Source organism: Gobius niger (assembly GCF_951799975.1).
Source record: "Gobius niger genome assembly, chromosome: 8".
NCBI classification, from domain to species: Eukaryota; Metazoa; Chordata; class Actinopteri; order Gobiiformes; family Gobiidae; genus Gobius; species Gobius niger.
Window position 1 is genome coordinate 18,309,429 of NC_136859.1, and position 18,794 is coordinate 18,328,222.

An 18,794-nucleotide genomic window follows, 5' to 3' on the forward strand; every position below is an offset into this window, starting at 1 on the left:
GGATCCCTGGTCCATGGCTGAAATTAATATATTTCATTTGGGTTGTGGCTTGTCACAATAGCATAGTATTCTTACTCACTCTACTGCTACATGTTTTGTTTCATTCTCTTTTCTTTCTTTTTTTTTTTGGCTCATTGTTTGGCTCTTTCTTTAACATTATTTTTTACTTTACACATTGATTTCGGAACAGAAAAACCATATCCAACAGAAAAATGCAAAACAATATATTCTTGAAGGCACATTTGTTACTTTTATTTTTTGAAATGAAACAAGTCTACCACTTTATATTTATATTATATGTTTTACCATCTTGAAGGTAAATCAGCTTACATAAGTGTATTGCTGTCTCTGTTGGTCTCATTCACTCATCCATCATAACACCCCAAAAATTCAACCGTTGTTCTTTTTCATTGCTTTGAACGCTTCGGTGTGGTGCAAACCCTTGTCCACCCTTGTATTGAGATACTAATATAATATTGTAGGTCAGTGATATCATATAAATCACTATTCTAATTACTATGCTCTACTGAAGAGAACAAATCTTTGGATGAACACCAATCAGGGAAACCGTTGCAAGGCAGTGGCGAGTCAAACTTGCACATCCACGCTGTTAACAAGCAACAATCAGTGTTATCACCTCATGGTCATACGCTATACCCGACCAGTGTAATAGTATATGGATAGTAATAGAATACATTACACATACATTTGGTATCAATCCTTATCTAATAACATATTTCACAGCTTTGTTTTAGTATATTTTGCTCTGCTGTAATAACTTTGTGTAGTTTATAGAAGTGCTTTTCTGTTTGTTTGTTTTTTAAATGCTATATTACTTGTCCTCTTCTTTCTTCTCCTTCTCTGTGTCTGGGTCTTTCTTGTCCATGTCTAGCTCCGCTTCACGCTTCACCTTGTCCTCTCCCCCGCTGACCCCTCCATTGACCTCACCTGAGTTCTCTACGTCTCTGTTACTGCCTGGCCCGTCCTCTTCCCTGTTAGCATTGCTACTTTTAGCCTCTTTGCTCTCATTATGTGCCTGGGCCTTCTCCGGGTCGTCGCTGTCTTCCTTCTGTTCTTTCTGCTCCTCCCCTGTGTCTGCATCATTACCTCCATCATGGCTGCCGTTCGCCTCCTTCCCACTGTCTCTTTCCTCCACTTCTTCTGCACTTTTGTCTTGATCATTTTGTGCACCTTTGCTAGATTCCCCGTCCTGCTTCTCATTACTGTCCTGAGTCTTATCTCTGGGTGACTGGCCCTGGCTGGTGCCCTCCTCCACAGACTTTTTCTCATCTGTGTCTACATTATAGGCCGAGCCTGATGGAGAGGTTTCTCGTCCTTTTGCTTCCTGCTTCTCGCCTGCTCCAGTCGACTCACTCCTTGTTTCGTCTTTGGAAGCGTCGACTTCAGATGCACTCGGTTCCTTGTCTGGGCCTGGATCACTTTCTTTTGCTGTTTCTTCATCATTTTGGCCTGAATCACTTTCTTTTGCTGTTTCTTCATCATTTGGGCCTGAATCACTTTCTTTTGCTGTTTCTTCATCATTTGGGCCTGGATCACTTTCTTTTGCTGTTTCTTCATCATTTGGGCCTGAATCACTTTCTTTTGCTGTTTCTTCATCATTTGGGCCTGAATCCCTTTCTTTTGCAGTTTCTTCATCGTTTGGTGAAGAGTTCTATAAGACACATGATAAAAAATGAGTTTGTTCAACTGATTTCATTATTGTGAAGTAAGACGGACCATGTCTATATGTTTCCATCCTCTGTCACAAGAGGTCACCAGGAATTGTGACAGATTTCACAGAGCTTTTCAGCAGTTAATTTCTGACAAAAACTCCCAAATGGAATGCGCATATATTTTATTAATGTGCCTAGTATTTAATCTCTTACCCCCCACCTGAACCCAGCACATTTTCTCCAGTTTGGCTTGACCCAAATCTGAAAGATGAAAAAAAGCATTAAAAACAGCCCCAACAAAAAAGTGACAAAAAAGAGACAAAAACACTTCAAAAATGTGACAAAATCCCCGATCACTTTTGCAGGTCTCCAGTGAACAAGCTGTAAGATTTGTGTAAAGCTGAAGTGGAGAAAATGTGCTCTGTTCAGGTGGGGGGTAGAGAGGTTGACCAGGGGATTTAACAAGGGGAGTCTTGGCCCATGGCAAGTCCTTATTGTATATGTTTTTAGTGGCAGAGGAAAGTGAAGCACTCAGAGAAACCCATGTGCATAAAGACAAGGGGAGAACATGCAAACTCCCACTAGGCCTGGGACTCAAACCTGGGACCTTGTTGCTTCTTATGGTGAATCAATGTGACAATAAGAAGTAGTGTTTCTTGATGTGAACACTTCCACAACTACTTAGTATAATTACTTAATAATAAAGCTGCAAATAATTTTTATACATGCAAGTGCTCGTGTAAAATTCAAAAACATTAGTGACACCTGGAAATATTATATTCTTCACAATAAACTGCTACGGTAAATTACTAGCCTTGGTGTTTGCTACTTCAGGCCCAAAGTAGCAGCCCTTGAGGATCCCCAAGGTGAGTATGCAGCGGAAGGGGAATGAATTAATGAATGCTTAAACTGTACATGACATACCTGCTCCTCTGTCTGGTTCTGAAGGTCGTCCGCCTCCGCGCCTTTCCCCTCTGCATCATCTGCAAACCGCACAGTTATAGAGACTTACAGTGCACGCCAGTAATTCGCTGAATCCCATTCAGACATTTAACTACGACTGTAAAAAGTTTATTTGCCGCTAAACCTGAAAGTTCATCCCACCTCAAGCCCAAATAAAACCAAAAGACATTATTTCCCTTATCAATAAACAGCCAGACTTATTACATCATTTCATAAAACCATCTCGACCATTCTTCATATAATCATGCTTTTATTTACTCAACCTCGTTCAATCCCTCCACTGGATTACAGCAGCACGGGAGTGACATCTAGTGGCGAGAAGGAGCCCTGCCTCACCCCATAAATGCAGGTAAACAACTTGAGCAGACAATGGAAGTGTGCCAAAGGAGAGCCAGTAAACATTTAACAGAGGCAGAGGGAGCAGAGGGAGCAGGAGACGGGCAGGAGTGAAGGTCAGGAGCTCATTTTAAATACACATATGACATTAGCCGTCTTTTATCATCATTTGTTTAACTGCTCTACGGGGCTTTATCACTGTCTATGTACTTACTATTACATCATTCAATCTGAGGAGGTGAACTTATCTCATATGTATAATACACTCTACTCTATAAATGCAGAACTTTTGTCTTGAGTAGGTTATTGACCGATGTAGTTTTCACAGGAGGTAAAAAAAAACAAAAAACGTATTGGTGGAAATCATTGTAACAAACTATACACTATTAAGCATTTGTAAAGCATGAATAAAAAAGGCAAATTGAGCATTTCTAAAACATGCGCAAAGCTTTTCCTTATTTCGTGATGTGGATATTCCTAAGCAACTGAATAGATGCTGTATTATATGTGTTGCCGTAGTAACACTGGTTAATGTTAGGAAAAGGGTTGGGACAAAAATGTATTTATGGCCTGGGCAATGACCCTAATTGCTGTTTTTGTGCTTAAAAATGACAACAACAAAACAATATTGGGAATACTTTGAATGTTTTAGAAATAAGGGGTAAAGTGCAGTATCCAACAATATTTTACAAATGCTTGATAGTCTGTTGCAATGTGCTGAGAGTCTGTACTTTACAGATGCATGAGGGAATATGGTAAAACTACTGTATGTCAGTGAATGTTCTCTGAAGCTTGTCTGACCCATTACAGACCCAAAGAACCTGGGATGAACTTCAACAGATATGATGCAAGCAAGACAGATTGTCATAAAGAGGATCTATAGCTCAGAACTAACTTTAGAATGGATGCCTTGGACACAACCCCACCACACTGCATCAATCGGTGTGTGTCGATTGGCTAAGATAGGTGTCACATGACTTGCCATCAGGACCGATTTCAATTTTCTTCATCACACTGGCTAAGTAGTTGTTATAAAGCATCTTTCAAGATTGATATAGTCAAAACTCTATCTATATTTGAAATTTTACCAAAAAAACTCCAGTCTTTTGAGCTGACCATCAATCATTTTCTAACCCAGGGGTCTCGAACAGGCGGCCCGGGGGCCACTTCCGGCCCGCGAGATGACTCAATTGGGCCCCTGACTTGTAGAGCACAATTTCCTGAATATGTAAAAAAAAAAAAAAAAGAGTAAGTCTCTTGCCCATTCCTGTGCAGAGTTATTATTTCTTATTCTTAAAGAAATAACCAGAATGTTCACTACAGCCACTAGGGGGCAGCTTAAGAAAGCAAGGAAAGAATTCCACACGTGTCCAGCAGAGGGCACTGACACAATAAGAGATCAGGATATAAACAACCCATTATCGCCGCGTGTTAAATGGACAGTCTGCTCCAGGGCTACTGTGGCTACATTAATGGCTTACCACCACCAACTGTGGAGTGAATGAATGATGACTACAGTGTAGCAGAAAATTGTGACACAGGCTTGTAAAGTTCAATCCAAGTGTAAGCCATTTGTATGAGGCTACAGTCCTGTCCGGCTCATTATTATTGATTTCTTGAAAAAAGTTTTCTCAATAATATTTTCCCAATCAAAACATATTTTACTGGAGCTTTTGATTATGGACCCTGGCAATACACTCCCGATATATTTTGGCCCCCAGGGAAATTTAATTGGAGACCTCTGCCCTACCCGATGCATTAAACAAATCTTGTAAAAATGAGTGCATGAGGGGAAAATATGACGTTCACACATTACCCATGTATATAGCAAAGTGAATATTGTCATAACGTGTGACTTTAGGTGCTTTGGTTTGAGGATTGCACGTGTAGCTACTATTAAAGCTATTAGACCCAAAGCTTTCCAGAGCTCACTTTTATTTACTGTTATGTGAATGCAACTATGAGTATGAGCTTTTAATGAGCTGCATTACACTGACTCTCGGTCCAAACTAAATACTTTTTAATTGAAGCAATCAGCGCTGTGTTAGGTGTGTGGAGGTGCAGCTTGAAGAACGTAGAGTTTTAGTGTGATATGGGCATGTGCATCAAAGGCCTCACAGTAATTAACCCTAAGCATCATTAAAGAAACACTGTATACGCTTTGGTAAACAACATAATTACACAGCGCTTTAAAACCTCTATGAGACTGAAAATTCGAGCCTCAACTCCGAGACAAAACAGAAATCATTAATGTATTTAATATTAAGCTCCTTTTCTGCAGTTTACAGCTGAAAAAAAAATACTTGGCAGAGATTACAAGAGTTTTGGGAGACATTTAATGCATTTCAAATGGAAAACTGATTGAAGTTTAGCCATAGTGCAAGATGAAAGGTTATGGTAATAATAAAGGACCTCTTTAAGAATATTTTATGGTAATCTTCTGCATTCATTAGCAGCAGGACCATGTGTATGGGTGTAAGCAGTAAGCCAGCACAACTCCAAACATCTTAACATGATTTCGACCAAATCACATTAAAAACAATATTCAGAACAGCTCCTCCGGCTCATCATTAAAGTCATTGGGTTTTTGTTTTTCCACATGGCAGTGAGACAGCGTGCATTCATGTGTGTCTGTTGGAAAGCAACATATTTCTCTGACTGAAACACATGCAGGGCACACCTGCATTCAGAGATGATGCTGCATCTCATCAGTCAGTGTGAGCTACAACCAGGATGCATCTCTAAGTAGCTATAATTACTCTTATAAATTGCACAGGCTGCCACTTTTATGAAAGCTCAGGTTATAAACGACTGTTGATCAAGGGAAGAAAGCAATAAAGCACAGAAGATGAAGTGATTATAAACTACAATAACTTTTCTGGGGGAACTCGGTTCATAAATGTCTTCCAGTGCTGCACTGAGTTCTAGTTTTTATGAGAAAGAGCGCTGGTTCCATTTACAGAATAGACATGTTCTCATTGAGCTGTACATACAGAATCTGTAAAGTGCAGTTTTATTTCATAAGAGCCTTCTCAGCTTCCACCGATATACATGAATTTCACTCAATCATTTAAAGAAATTCACATTCACCAAGTTCATGAGCACAGTATCTTCATGTATGTAAAGAGAGTAACATGTAGACCCCACTTAATAGGCTCTTTTATCCTGGGTATCAAACCCTGAACCCCCGCGCTGAGTGGTTGAAGCGCTAACCTCTCTGCCAATGATATACGAGGTCAACATCTTATAAAACTTGTAAAGCTTTAGTATCTTAACTGTATTTATCAACTTCTCACCACAGACATGCAAGAACAGACGCGACAGCCACTTGCTATGCCACGCAAAATGCAACCTATATTTTGCGTGCCACACATACTTACGTTTTATGTCACCGCTGAAACACATGCTAACTCACAGATTAACGCGGGAGATTATAGACCCACTTTCTCCTTTTATCCAATAATCCTGCATCAAAGGGTCACGGAGAACCTTTTTTTTGCTGTCGTGAAAAGAGGAAGATGAAAGTGAGCAGCAGAGGAGGGGACGGCTGTGTTGTCTGAGATGTTTGACACCAGCACACACATTGATGTACATTAAAACAGACTTCTGAGGCACACTTCTAAACTATACTGTCTAAGAAGGGGGGGGGGGGGGGGGAGAAAAGTCTGAAAATGTCACCATCTTAGCTTCTCCCAATGACACGATTTAAGACACCCTCTACCCTTTATGCATACGTCAGCCGCCTCTAGACGCCGTTTTTGAACTGTTTGCCTCTGACAGCCCTCGCAGATACATATGCTAACAGGGTTAATTCCCCAAAGTAACCATCACACTTCATGACACCAGAAGTCGAGCGATCTGCCTGGATGTGTTAAGGGAACAACACCCCAGCATGCTCGAATATGAGGCAATATTTCCGAGGCTGGAATCTTTTGAAAAGTCGAAACACTCTTTTAAGCATCCTTTTTTCTTTTAATCAAACTGCATTGGAAATAAAATGTTGCAGAAATTGAATCAGCTATTGCAGAGCTAAATGGGAAAAGAGTCCCTCGTGGTGTTCTTTTTGCTACATCCAAAAGTGAAGGACATTTTATATACTGGAAACGAATCTTTGTGTTGGACGTGTAAAGTGGAAATTACCTGATTTGACTAGGTGTAGTACTGCATGCCCATCTGCCACATCAGAGCCATTTATTCATTCGGTATTAAACATTCAGAAGTGCAGCATTGGATTAATCCAATCAGTAATGCTTCAGTTGGAAATAGAAATGATGTAATTATGGTCACAGTGTGGGTCCCTGTATAAAGTCACTAAAGATGTTTTACGATTCCTGCTATTTATTTTCGTAGGAGGCAAGTAATTGTACAAACATTTCGAGCGGTGAATCCTTTAAATACGGTATTTTCCCCCCCCTCCACATAAAGAGATACAACCTTAGCAACCATTTAAGCTTCCAATCTCTTCATTTATCCACTAATGTCAAAGGTTTGCATCAGGGAAAAACAACACATATACGTTCATTTAGAGCAGCACTTTGGGGCTATTCCAGTCCCCCCCCCCTCCATTCGATACAAAGCCCATGCTTCTTATACAAGCCCACAGACGTATGAATCAATAAAAGGCAACCTTGACTTACTGTAGATTGCGTTAATGCACTACATCAAGGCATGTACAAGGGGGCGCGTATAATCAGTAAACACTCCATGGCCATATCTGTCAAAAGACCCGCTCCTTCTTTCCCTCTCTGCTCCTTGTCCACCTCGCCTCCTGGAGTACTCTGCTTCTTTTGTTGATTTCCCGAGCCGTAATTTGGCCTCAGCAAGGGGCAGAGGGAAGTGAAATTCTGCTTTGATGACTCTAAATGGAGAGATTATCCAAATGAAAGGCAATTATGTTGAACTCCCCCCACCACCTCCACCTTCCCTCTACTACCCTCCAGTATCTTGTGTGCTTTTTATTCCTCCAGTGCAGTGTCTACGGCCGCTCAGGTTGTTTCATTATAGTCACTGTTCAGTTCCACCTGCAATCCGGATGTCTTTTCTTCCCATAATGCCCTCCCCTTCATCATCTCAACCTTTTATTCCACATTTTGGTAACCGCGTCTTATTTCTTCCCTACTTTCTTTTCACGTGCTCTGTCCCACTTCGCCTGTCAAAACATCCCATCCCCACTTCTCATTTCATTCTCTTTTTCTCCCTTGAAAGTCCCATTAACCGAACCACACGGTGACAAAAGGTGCCCAGCTGATAAACCTCCCCGACTCATTTTTAGCAATACAACCATTGTGAACTGGCTCCATGGGACGTGTTTTTAAATAGGTCGGTCAAGTTGTCACTAAAGTGAATTGAAAGTGCGGCTTGTCGTTTTGAGGTTTACTTCATGTTTAAAGCAGATCTCATTTGATGACCTTCACAAGAGTAAGTGTGGTACTTTAATGAAGCAGAAAAAGTTGCGCAAGAGGACAGCATGGCAATAAAGTTATAGCGACAGTATGGAATGTAAAAAACAACTCTCATATTGTCTCTCTCTTTCAGAGAGTGACCTTTGGATTCTGAGGGCTCCGACGTGTTCAATGACAAGAATACCTAAAGTGCTTATAACAGGTTTTAATGCTGTCGAAAACATGACTTATTTAGAAGGATAACATCAGTTGCATAATTATCTTTTTTTTCAGTGAAGCAGCAATTTTAATGAAGAAATGTTGGGCAATAAAGTTATTTTTATTAGATTTTTTAAGCTGCTGACAGGAAGTGACATAGATAGAGGTAAAGTTCCAGAGTAGACTCACTCATAGATACAGACGGCATCTCTGGAAGCTCCCATATATAGTCATGTTTGAAAACAGTTAAGGGGGAAAACAATTTGGTGAAAAATCTAAGATTTCTCTAATTATTCAGAAACTACTTTAACAAATAGTGAATTATGAATATGGTTTTCTACTTAATACAGATACAAAGACATGGGGAGGAGCAAAGAGGTTCAACAGCCCATAAATTCATAAATAACGGATGCTAATGCTAGCTAGCAGTAGCTACGACTGCCGCTTTTTTTTCTTTTTCTTTTTCGCTTCCACTGAACAATCTGCTATGAATAAACATCCATATAGACACGATTTAGACTTGACTGTATTTGTATGTGATAAATACGTTTATATTTCACCAGAAAATGGGCAGAAAGAATGAAAAATGGATTCTGTTTTCCCCCTCGGTGAGGCCATGCCCCCTTCTATGACGCGATGCCGACTGTATCTATTTTCTTATTGACTTAACATGGTCGGCACGGCAACTGTTTAAAATTGTTTGCCTTCATCTATGTCACTTCCTGTTGTTGTCCAATAAGGAGGTGTAACTATAAATATCACAAAAATGGCCAAACTAAAGAAAGCTGGGTACAATCTTGAGCAAAAATCTTAAATATAATTGTGTTAACTATGTTATAGCAGAAAATGAATCTAACGTGTCATTATGCACTATAACTTTGACTCATGTACTAAGCATTTTGAGCGGGTGGTGTGATCCCACAGTTGTTATATTGTATTCTGTTTGTACAAATTGTGTTGAGGAATGCACTTTGAAAATATCTGTACTGATCTGACTGACTGACGATTGGGAAACAAACAAATGGGAATGAAACAATTTAAAGTGTCCACGCTCTCCCTCTTTCATTGGTAATCGAGAAATAATTGTGATACATAACCCTACATCAAAGCAATAAAAGATAAGGAACAGCTAGAAAAGGCATATGACTGAGGGACAAAGCTTAGCTGCTACTGTCCAGGGAGTATATACCACCTACAGGTCTAAAGCTGCCTGAATACAGCTCCTGCCGTAATTGCTCAAAGAAATAAACAGAAGATCAATGTGTGAATGCCTCTGGTGTTGTTTTAGTTGTTTTGTTTTAAGTTGGATCCATGCTGTGATCATTTTGGCTGAAAACTTTTTGGCTGCTTTCGCCTTTGGCACCACAATGGTTATTATGTGCTTACCTCGAACTCGGCACACACCAATGCACAACTGCTTTCCCCAACAAGCAAGCGGAGTAACTATATAACAAAGCAGTCCTAAGGGGAGAATAACACTGAACAAAGGTGAATTCAGGACCATGGACAGAGGCAGCACCGGATAAATCGAGCAGAAGCCATTGTAGGTCAGACAATCAAGGGTAAAGAACCATGTGAAATGTTTCAAGTCCTGTGCCTGGTCTTGTTTTGCGAGCAGTCAGCCTGTTAATTTAATCTTAGCTCAATGTCAACCAAGGAGACCAATAATAATGCTGTGAGGTTTTCTATGTCAATAACACGACATGCCGCACAGATTTGGAAGGATTTGGAGGTTGACATTATAGTTGGTCCCGCACATGCACACACCTTCCCTTAGCCACCGCTTGATGCAAAATGCCATCTCCTCTGAAGCAATTCTCCATGCGCCTTTAGGCATGTGCTGTCAAGTCTCCCACCAGAGGAGAAAACAGGGCACATCTATCACATGCTACAGGGTGACGTCATGCTATCACACCACACACAGCCAGTTACAATAAGGTCACCGGTCTGGAAAGAAACCAAATTTACAATTAAAGAATAAGCTGGCATTCCAAGTGTACCTCAATAATGAGTCATAAGACAACACTACTATAAAAAAATATATTGACATTTAAATCCGTCTTGCTGTTTTTCACAACATTATAAAGTGAGGCTATTGGAGGTTGTAAGTCTGAACAGACTGATCACAAACTGGGAAAGTGACGTAATGTGTTTCTTCGAAAAGCGATTAATGTCATCATTCTCGGGCCACATATTTGAAAAGAGCAACAGTGCCACTCAGTGGACGAACACAGCAGTAGCAGCTTACATAAGGATTGAATGTACTATACTCAAAAAAATGTTTTAATGCCAATATGTGTATGCATTTTCAGTAATATGGTTATTTAATTATTTCTTGTATGAAAATGTGCCTTGGTATCTTTCAAATATAAAGTAAATATCCTTTTTAGGAGGTTGTGAAGTTCATAGGAAATGTTATTTGAATCGATGGTGTTTGTATGATAAGGTTTATGTGTAGGTCCGTATATGGGCTGTCCTACCCTGGTCAGAGGTGCCCTGTGCCATGCTCTGTCCACTCCTCCTCTTCCTCAGCGAGATGAGCCGGGCCTGTGAGATCTCCCTGACAATGGCGGACAGGTGCTCTTTACTGTTGCAGCCAGTCAGAGCCGGGGGAGACCCTTTGGAGTCGCCACTGTCACTGGACTGCACCATGGACTTGCCCTGGGGACAGTGACGGTGCTGTTAGTATGACAGTGTACTGAAACTTTTGCATTTTCTTTCTAAATGCAAGTCCATATGTTTTGTGTTACATCTTTTAAAGATGAGGTTGTAATGTGCTGTTCATTATTATAGAATAAATAACTGTGAAAACTCTTCAGGATGTCCATTAAAAAGAATTGGCAGAATGTTTGCTGTTCTGTATATTGTTTTAATGTTTATTTTTGTTGTGTTTATAAATGATGCACTTACTGGATTGGACTTTGCTGTATTATGTTAAACCAACATTTATGCTTATTTTATCTATTGTATTCTATTAGAGTATTAAGAAAGCAAGGAGAATCGTAAAAATCAATACTCCACAAACTTGTTCATTGTTAATGAGGAAATAGGTGAAACTTCTCCCTCTCAATTTACCCAGTCCAGTTACAATTAAAGTGGCACCAAAGAGCATTGCCATATTTGTCTACTTACTGTCCCATTTTGCTTTGACATTCTGTAGATGGGTGGCAGAGAATATGCTTTTATTCTGTAAACAAAAGGATAAAGAAAACACACACAGATGAACCTCAAATTACTATAGTCTATGTTTGCTATTTCGACAGCTACCCTATACATATTTTTCATAAATTATAATGCCCTGGGAAAGCACGATAGAGTAAACATTAGTCCTTGAGGAGTAATTAGAGCCACATAGTGACACAAGTAAACACTAACTTCCATGAACTCCCACAGTGTTTGACATTTATGTATGTGGAAGAAATTGCCACACTAAGCATTACTTTTTAGCAAACACTATTTTCTTTAGCATCCATTGCATAGAATCAAATGAACAATATAGGGGAAACTGTATAGAGGTCACTTGTCCCTACCCGTCATACTTTCTCATCCCTCGAGGTTTGGAGAAAAGTAGGTCGATGTAAGGCAGCTTCTTGAACCTGTCCCTGCCCACAGCCACGTAGAGCTGACCACTCTCCAGCTGGTTCCCATTCGTCACCTGTTGGCCCTCATATGTGTACAGACTGAAAACAAACACATGTAGGCAATTGTTTAGAAGTAGTAGAAGTGAACTTTTTTCCAGCATTTACTGAAGATTCTTTGAAGCTTCTACGACTACGTAATCGAACGTGTGCTGACCAGCTGCACTACTGTTTGGTAATCTCTTTGAACAAAGTGGTTTTGCTCAGCCAGCCAGAACCATTGGCTCCACTTTGCTGCTCCAGGAGGCCACATATAAAGCTCGACTCTTAAATCGGGCTTTACAAATTGTTAATGATGCCTCAGGCCATCCTGCTAGGGCAATTTTTTTAAATGCTATCGTTCTATAAGCCAACCATTCAAACCGTTTCTCTCCACAAGCTGGGATGGACTTTTTATTGTACAGTATTTTACCCATAAGTTGTCGTGTAATGTCCTGTTAAATGTTGACAGTGCATTTGAGCTCTTTGTCCATTCTTTTCTGGTTTTACACTGCAAATGGCTGATAAACGGGACATTTGTAGTACCTGCGAACTCCCCCCAGCACTCTCAAACCCATTTTCTCTGTGAGCAGCTCGAGGATTTTGTCAAACTGTCCCAGCATCCTCTGGTGGATCAGCAGCCTCATGGCAGGGTTGAGGACATCGCCATTCGCCACTGCGCTGTATTCAAAAGTCTGCTTGTTAGTATACACAGTTTGTGTCCCCAAATATTTTGTGATGGGGGGTTAAACATCTCACTCACAATATGGGACATGGCTCCTTGATGGGCTTCAGGAATCGGGCAGATACGTTAATCCTGTTTTGTGGAGGGGGTTTTGCCTGTGAATCAAAATCAGTGGTTGAATAAATGTGGTTGGGCTGTTTACCCTGGAGACAGTTTCAAGTACATTCTGTGCCTATTATTACTTATGGTAAAGTGGAGCGCTGTGTCCCACAGGGTAAGGGCATCTCTCATTAACAGGAGGTGCCTGGGTACATCGGACATTTGGGAACTTTGCTCTATAGGGAAGTGTACTTCAGTGAATACTACAATGCCAGTTTAAATAAATACTAATACTACCTTTAATGTAGAGTTAATCATTCCAAAAAGTCATCACATCAACAACTATTGATAACATTAATAGTTAATACTTGAATTCATATTTAAGCTTTTGACTTGTGATTTACTTGCTCCCAAATGTAAACTGCTTTATTTTTTTCATATGGTGAAACGTCTCAACAGTTTCTAAAATACCACTCTATTGCTAATAGAATGTCTCTGAGATGGAAACCATTTCACTTTACTATGTCTCAACTTTTCCAAATTGCTGTTGTATATCTCTTGTATTTGTAACCCAGGGCAAAAAGAACAGGATCTTGTGACATTAAAAGAATTTTGTCCCTTGAGGCCATAAAGAAAGATGTATTGTTAACACAGAGAGAATCTATTTCATCTCTATGACAGCAAAAGAATGAGGCCTCTATAATCCTGGAGGTTGTGAGGGTGAAGAGAGCGAGCGCTGCAGGGCCCCGTCCCGTAACAGCCATAACCTTGCGGGACAACAAGCCGAGATCCTGCTCTCAGATCCTGCCCTCAGAGATGGAGATAACAGATCAGGAAGAATATTGAACAGTCCTGAGCTTTAACCAGGGCAACACAGGGCTAGGACTGCACAAGAGTTCAACAAGAGGAAAGTACAACCTACAATACTGTGATAAGAAATAAAACTGCAGCATCCAGATATTGCGTATCAGGTATACAGTATATGTGCGCAGCTTACAGGTGTCTCATATGCATCTGTTGGTAAAATACATTATGATGAATCTAACATATTCAGTTTTCTCTTTCCACACATTAAGAATAATATTAGATTGACTTGGATATGTAATTATTATTATTATTATTATTTAAAAAAAACATAAAATGGAAGAAAAGGCAAACAAATGGTAACGTAACTTCATTGTTCATGCCCTTAATCCTCATCATCAGCTGCAGAAGTGGGCTGGTGACAAGGGACAGGTCCTTGTGAACTAAATTGGCTCCTTTCCGCTCTGCAGGTAATCAGAGCAGCCGCACAACAGCGCGGCCCTCGAGGTTATCTGCAGTGATTTAGCCTCTCAGAGAGAGCTGATAAGACAACATTATGAATCTTGAGGGCAGCAGTTCTGATTTGGTCTGTGTGATTTGCATACAACAACCCTTCAAGCTTCTCTCTTCAGGGGTTCTGACTGTAAATCATCTACTCCCCGATGTATGGCCATTTGAATGTGGATTTGTAATAACTTTAAGTTGGATGTCTTTCCGAACCTTTTCATCTTTATTTATTTAAACGTGGGTGTGGCAAAAAGGTCATTGTGTTGTAACCCACTGTGCCTGGTTATGACTTCAACTGCTTTAACTTTGAGGCTACTGCATTACAGATGATGATTAAATTAGCATGGAATTAGGAGACGGTCATTATAAATTAATTATACATTGTGCCTGTAAGTGAATGAGAGGAATGTTTAACAGTACACCTGGCTTTGCTAATGCCTGGCGTTTCCAAACATCTCATTCAGAGGGTGGTTCAAAGGGTCAAATAAAGAACAGAGGAACTCTTCTCCCCAACTCAATGATGAAATTCATTAACCTCATTTGATAATGAATTCGATATCTGTTCATGATCTTCTGGTGGACATGAAACTTGTCTGCAGGTATCGGTGGAGTTCTGTTTTATTTTCGTCTGTTATAATATTGCTTGGATTGATTAATATAATTCTGCACCTCCAGTGCTGCTGAGCTTTATCATAAACAGCCTTAGCAAAGGCAGTAAGTGTGAGTGAAACCTGAGCATTTTCTTCGTTCAGACACACCCAGATTAAACAGCTGCTTGACACACCTGTAAATTATGGATGCATGTTCCATTGCTGCGCACTGTATTTATAGGCTGCCCAAACGCTTAACTGGTTCAACTCATGTGTAACTTTCTGCAACTGAAGCCTGATGTACTAATAACAATGAATGACACATTTATATCTTTTAATATTTAAATAGTGTATATGGAGATCATATAAACTGTCTCATAGCAATTTACTTACCTGCAAAGGAAGTGCTTGCAACAGCCTCTTCTTTCTGGTGCCAATTTCTAAGTAACTGGAAATAAAATCGGAGATGTAATAATATGACACATTTAGGCCCAATTTAGGTACATTAATAGATTCAAAAGTTAAGCTTAAATAAAAGAAGAAAAGAAATCAGTTTGATGGACTCATAGCCAATTTAACCTGATGACGTAACAGGCACATGATTTGTACATGGATTTGGAACATTTTGATTTGGATGCTGGATGCACCTCCAGGCAAAAAAGGAGACCAACAGAAACTCCACGTGGAGTTCAAATGCCAAGTCAATTCCTTCTGGCCCCCACGAGTTTTCTCAAGGGATATATGCTGATCCAAAGAACCTAAACTGTACGCCTCTATTAAACCGTATAATAATAATAATAATAATAATAATAATAATAATAATAATAATAATAATAATAATAATAATAATAATAATAATAATAATAATAATAATAATAATAATAATAATGATAATGATAATAATAATAATAACTACAACAACAATCATCTTCATCATAATAACTTACTCCAGTTTTTTGAAGCGCTCTCTGCCTGCAGCCACATACTGCTCGCCGCTCTGCAGACCGTCTAGTTGGTTCACCTTGTGTCCACCTCTGGGTGTATAGATGTTCCTCACGGCTCCAAACGGCGCTTGGATCCCGCCGGTCACCTCCCGCAGCAAAGTCTCAAAGTTACACACTCGCTTCTGGTTGATCACGATCCGCCGGGCCTCATAATATGGATCCCCGTTGCGGTACATGAAGACGTTCTTAACGACTGGCTGGGACAGAAAGTTTGGTTTGTCGGCATTCATCTTCTTTGGAACTCTCGCTGTGATCGTTGCCTTTTTGCGCGTAAAATTCGGTTGTGATGCGCACTCTCCATTATGACGTCAATGCATTTTGGCAAAAATGATGGCACATTAGTCAATGATCTGTGCCAGTTCTGAAGTTTGTTATAAAAGTGGAAGCTGTCCTTGCAGTGTTAAACTGCAGTGTGCAGAAGGTGCTCAGAAGTGCGCACAGGGCATGTGCTGGCACAATCCAAACGGGACTGTAGTTGGCCCTTGCTGTGCCGCTGTGTATCATGGGAGCTAAACTGTTGAGATGTATCCATAGAAACACTGTCAAGAGCAGTACACCGGGCGCATGGCACGGCCGTGCAATCAACATGTAGTTAATCAGTTGCATTTGGGAAATATTAAAAGCAATATGACACAATGCCCGCTTTATGGGACTCCACTGGTAAATTCCCTGTGTGCAGGTCTGAGGAGACAGCAAGATATTTGTATAAATCAGCTGCGTGGATGCCATGGACTATTAAAACCACTGCATCGTGAGAAATAATTGGGTATCCAGAGACCTGTTTAGAAGTGGTGTTGCAAGACAAGTAGGACAAAAAACATGTTTGTGTAGGACACTAATTGTGTGAGGGTAGTAGGAAACAGATCTGTCCTGGGTATCTTTTCCTGTTTTAATAAGAAGGTCTGTGCAGATGGCAGAATAGGCTTTAGGTATGATTTACATAGTGCGCATAGTGCATCATACGTTTCGAAGTACATAAGTGCAATTTCTTGGCTATTTAGGCTAACTGTAAACATCACTGTAAAAAAAAAGAAAAAAAGATCACTTGCGGAACCAGAAAGTGGATTATTCCCAGATCGATATTAGTAGCTAAGAGTTAAGTTAATTTTAGGGGTTGTCATCAAAAATGGGCCATCATGGGCAAACTGTAAGACAGCCTATTAAGGAATAAAGAAGAGAATAGCCTATGTCAGAAGACACATTATTCCAAAAGCAATGCTGCACTATAAAAGGGGAAATATTTCTGCAGACCTAATACATTATCAGTACCTGGTGAAAAAACAAGAAACACCATGTGTGTGTGCTATGAACTGACGCCACAAGATGGCGCTGTTTAATAAAGTGGAGATTTGGTTCGTTTCTCAGCAGCACTGATGTGACATGTAACTTTCTATTTAAATAAGCACCAAAATTCAATGGTGAAACTTAGTGTCTGATGACTTTATATTCTTTATAGGATATAGTTGATGCTTTTTTTGTAAAAGGACACAATCCACGGGTCCCTTTTTGGGACCATGCAAATGTGTACACTACACAGTTTAAAAACAAAGAGCATTCACCTGTGACGTTTGACAAATGGACTGCAATGTGACCTTTCGTTGTCCTCCTTCAGAACCCCTGGACCTGGAGGGGCTGTTTTTCCCCTCAAAATAAAAATAAAATAAAAATTGTAGTATACACTTTATCCCGCTTTCAGAGGTGCGACTCCCTCAGCCACCCCTGTGTCATTGTGAAGACAAGAAATCGTCTATAATTGCTTAGCTTTATTGGATATGAAAGTGGCACCTTTATTTGTGGAGAGCTAAGATTGCTTTGTCATGACTTATGACATGAACACCTGCAGCAAACATACCATTTTCTTCAGTTGTCAGTTGTGTCAGCACAAAATCAAATCAATGATAATATTGTAAATAGGCTACATAAGAAACGGCCCAACATGAATAGGAAGGTGTAGTAATAATTCTATAAGAGGGCTAATCTCAGTTTTAAATTTCACAAGCATAGATTTCACTCAGACAAATGGTCTGGGGATTTTGTGCTTGGTCAAGGCTGAAATTGTTGGAAGCGGAGACAGAGACACATCATCATCCAAAACACTCCGTTTATTTCCGTCTGTTTCATTGAGCCATGTTCGGACGGAGCTTTTACAGCTTCACCTTGAAAGAATTGTCTGAGGTGTGCATTATGTAACCACAGTTTATAAGTATGGACATCACCACAATAGTCTGTGAAGCTGTTGAGAGGGAAATTGGTCCTAAATGTTATCTGCAGTAATTATTGGTTTTGAGATGGGATTTGACTCGAGACTTCCTGTAATAAACATTTGAGATTCCGGGTCAAGTTGAACCTTCTGCAAAGGACAGAGCCATTATACTATTTAGTACACTCAGACTGGCTTCTTCCTTAAGCACATAAACATCTCGATCAAAAATAAAAGTCTCAGGACTATTATCACTGTGATTTTTAATTACTGTATCTGACAGTACAAAACAACAGAATACCATCAGATTCACCACAAGGCACACTACAGCAGCACAGGCATACAATTTGGACACATTTAACCCTTGGATGCGAAGCACAGGATAATCCAGTGATTGGATAACCTGCATCATCATTAACATGGCCCATGACTTAAAATCCTACAGTGTTCCTTAGAGAACTATTAGGCCAGCATGCATCACATTCACAGTAACACAGAGTATGTGTGTATGTGTGTATGTGTGTGTGTGTGTGTGTGTGTGTATGTGTGTGTGTGTGCGCGCGTGTGCGTGTGTGTCTTTATTATGTTACAGTACAATACAAGCCTCTCTACATTACATGTACATACAATATAGAGACCATTAATTATAATACACACTACAGTGTTGATCTGCAGTTTAATAAAAGTTCTTAAAACAGTCTTAAACTTTGTCAGAA

The 18,794-nt window shown here is 40.0% G+C and overlaps 1 protein-coding gene across 1 annotated transcript; it reads right to left on the reverse strand.

Moving 5' to 3' along the window:
* Positions 1-451: 451 nt before the first annotated feature.
* Positions 452-16,264, reverse strand: LOC306966644 (uncharacterized protein). The gene is made up of 9 exons (XM_079561460.1): positions 15,822-16,264; positions 15,268-15,322; positions 12,953-13,029; positions 12,736-12,870; positions 12,103-12,252; positions 11,705-11,759; positions 11,053-11,233; positions 2,598-2,656; positions 452-1,672 (listed from the first exon to the last, which is right to left on the reverse strand). Exons 1-9 carry the CDS (start codon positions 16,106-16,108, stop codon positions 833-835), a joined length of 1,839 nt encoding a protein of 612 aa, XP_079417586.1. The 5' UTR covers positions 16,109-16,264; the 3' UTR covers positions 452-832.
* Between the last annotated feature and the right edge of the window lie 2,530 nt (positions 16,265-18,794).